This window comes from Nicotiana tomentosiformis, chromosome 1 (genome assembly GCF_000390325.3).
Source record: "Nicotiana tomentosiformis chromosome 1, ASM39032v3, whole genome shotgun sequence".
Taxonomy (NCBI): domain Eukaryota; kingdom Viridiplantae; phylum Streptophyta; class Magnoliopsida; order Solanales; family Solanaceae; genus Nicotiana; species Nicotiana tomentosiformis.
Window position 1 is genome coordinate 45517217 of NC_090812.1, and position 2667 is coordinate 45519883.

The 2667-nt window shown below is 43.5% G+C and overlaps 1 protein-coding gene across 1 annotated transcript; it reads left to right on the plus strand.

Moving 5' to 3' along the window:
• Positions 1 to 1546: 1546 nt before the first annotated feature.
• LOC138906378 (uncharacterized) lies at positions 1547 to 2062 on the plus strand. The gene is made up of 2 exons (XM_070195010.1): positions 1547 to 1855; positions 1931 to 2062. The coding sequence occupies exons 1-2, from the start codon at positions 1547 to 1549 to the stop codon at positions 2060 to 2062; spliced, it is 441 nt and encodes a 146-aa protein (XP_070051111.1).
• Positions 2063 to 2667: the final 605 nt, after the last annotated feature.

The window sequence follows — 2667 nt, forward strand, 5'->3', positions numbered from 1 at the left end:
TATTGTGAACAAGAGGCAGCTACAACCGGAACGCATGTGTGTCTTCAAATCCAGCTCCCATCGATCATAGCAACATCAACATCTAATATCTACACGCAAGGTACAGAAGTATAGTATGAGTACAACCGGCCCCATGTACTCATAAGTAACAAACCTAACCTTAGGTTGAAAGTAGTGACGAGCTGGAACACAGGTCGGGGGTCCAACATCAATAGCCAGCAACAGATCATAACAACATAATGGAAGTAATAAAAGAAGTAGCTCAGAGATAAAATGCTCAACTCGTTCACAGTTCCAGAAAATAGGCCTGCTTTTTAAGTATATCAGTGAAAATCTATTTTATCGAAATCACCAAAATATGAGTATGTTTTGTAAAATTGCGGTTTTTCCCAAAAACCTTTTCAACAACAGATAAGATGTTTCATTTTCAAATGGAATGAGGAAAATACATCTCTATGCCTACATGTCAATGAGTATGTGAAGTCATGAATGACGCAATGTCGTACAACATGAGGAAAATGCATCTCTATGCCTGTATGTCAAGTGTGCATGTCAGTGCGATGCAATTCAGTGATAAAACCATATGCATACTCTCAGAGTATCAATTCACTCAGTCCTCCCAGTCACTCAGTCCTTACAGTCACTCAATCCTCCCAATCGCTCGACACTCGCACTCAGTAGGTACCTACGCTCACTGGGGATGTGTACAGACCCCGTAGGGGCTCCTTCAGCCCAAGTGCTATAACAAGCCAATCATGGCATAAATCAATAAACATGCTACGACGCGCAGTTCGAACCCATAAATATCCTCACCATCAGGGACTTGGACTCACTCAGTCATCAATCTCTCCAGTCTCTCGGTCTCACAATGTCATGAAAATCAGCCCAAAAATGATGATGTGATGTATTAATAATGGTAACAGAGACTGAGATATGATAAGCAAATAATTCAACAGCAGCAATGACCTCGGTGGGTCCCAACAGAATAAGCATATGGCCTAGACATGGTTTCTAGCATGAATCGTAGCTCAAATGCTCTAGTATGTAGAGATTTCATGGTTCCAGATAAGATCAAGTAACTACACAGTACCACAAAAATAATGGAGTCATATTTCACACGGTGCACACCCATCACCTAGCATGTGCATCACCTCAACACAAAACACATAACATTTGGCTTATTCGAGGTAAGTAACATATCTAAAGTTGGAGCTGATGGGTGTGCACACCAAACCAACATCCATAAAACCCTCCCGCACCTCATCAATACGCCACACCTCCTCAAAATCCTAACCCTCCACCAGTGCCAACTCCTCCTCAACACCAACATCTTCTGACTCAGTATCCATAAACTACTACCTACCATACTCCTCAAAATATACCGCAACCTACCCCCGATACGCAGAACTCAACCAATGATCATCACCACACCCAAATCCCCGGTATCCACCAAAGTAACCCCATATATGTAGAAACTTTACCTCACCCCACTCAACAAACCCCATACACACCAGAATCCGCCGAGAAGGACCTTCTCATCAAGAATATGGCAGAAGAACTTAAGAAGCTCACAAGCCGAGTCCAGGGGGTCGAAAGGGGTAAAGGCATTGAGGGTTTGAACTATGAAGATCTGTGTATTCAGCCAGACATAGAACTGCCGGAGGGTTACAAACCTCCCAAGTTCGAGATGTTTGATGGAACAGGTGACCCAAAGGTACATCTAAGTACATACCATGACAAGCTCGTAGGAGTTGGAAAAGATGAAAGGATTCGCATGAAACTGTTCATGAGAAGCCTCACTGGAGATGCCCTATCGTGGTACATTAGCCAAAATCCAAAGAAGTATGTTAGCTGGGTAAGCATGGCATCGGATTTCTTGGATCGGTTCAGGTTTAATACGGAGAATGCGTCAGATGTCTTCTATATCTAGAATCTCAAGAAAAATCCAACAGAGACTTTCCGCGAGTATGCTACTCGATGGAGATCGGAAGCTGCGAAAGTAAGGCCGGCACTGGAAGAAGAAAAGATGAACAAGTTCTTCGTCTGGGCCCATGATCCATAATTCTACGAAAGGTTAATGGTTATCGAGAATTACAAATTCACCGACATCATCAAATTGGGAGAAAGGATTGAAGAAGGGATCAAGAGTGGAATGGTAACTAATTTTGAGGCATTACAAGCTACAAACAAAGTATTGCAGTCAGGGGGGTATATCCAAGAAGAAAGAAGTAGGGGCCGTGATGGTAGCCCATGGTCCAAAATCTCTTCTTACATACCAAACACCTCTACCCACATATCAGCCTTCACCTCCCAGATAACCACAACCCGCCACTACCTACCACACTTATAACACCCAGCCAGCATATTATCACTCATCGCCAGCCCGCCAAAACTATCATAAACCTAGACCAAATTTTGACCGCAGGCCACCCAAACCAAATTTCGACCGCAGGCCACCCAGACAATACACCCTTATTGCTGAACCCATCGATCAATTATACGAGAGATTGAAAGTTGCTGGATATGTCACCCTTATTCCCGTTGCTGCCATGGAAAACTCCTCTCAATGGGTCAATCTAAAAAAAACATGTGCCTACCACTCCGGCATGAAAGGTCATACCATTGATGAATGTCGCACCCTAAGAGACAAGATCCAGACACTAATCG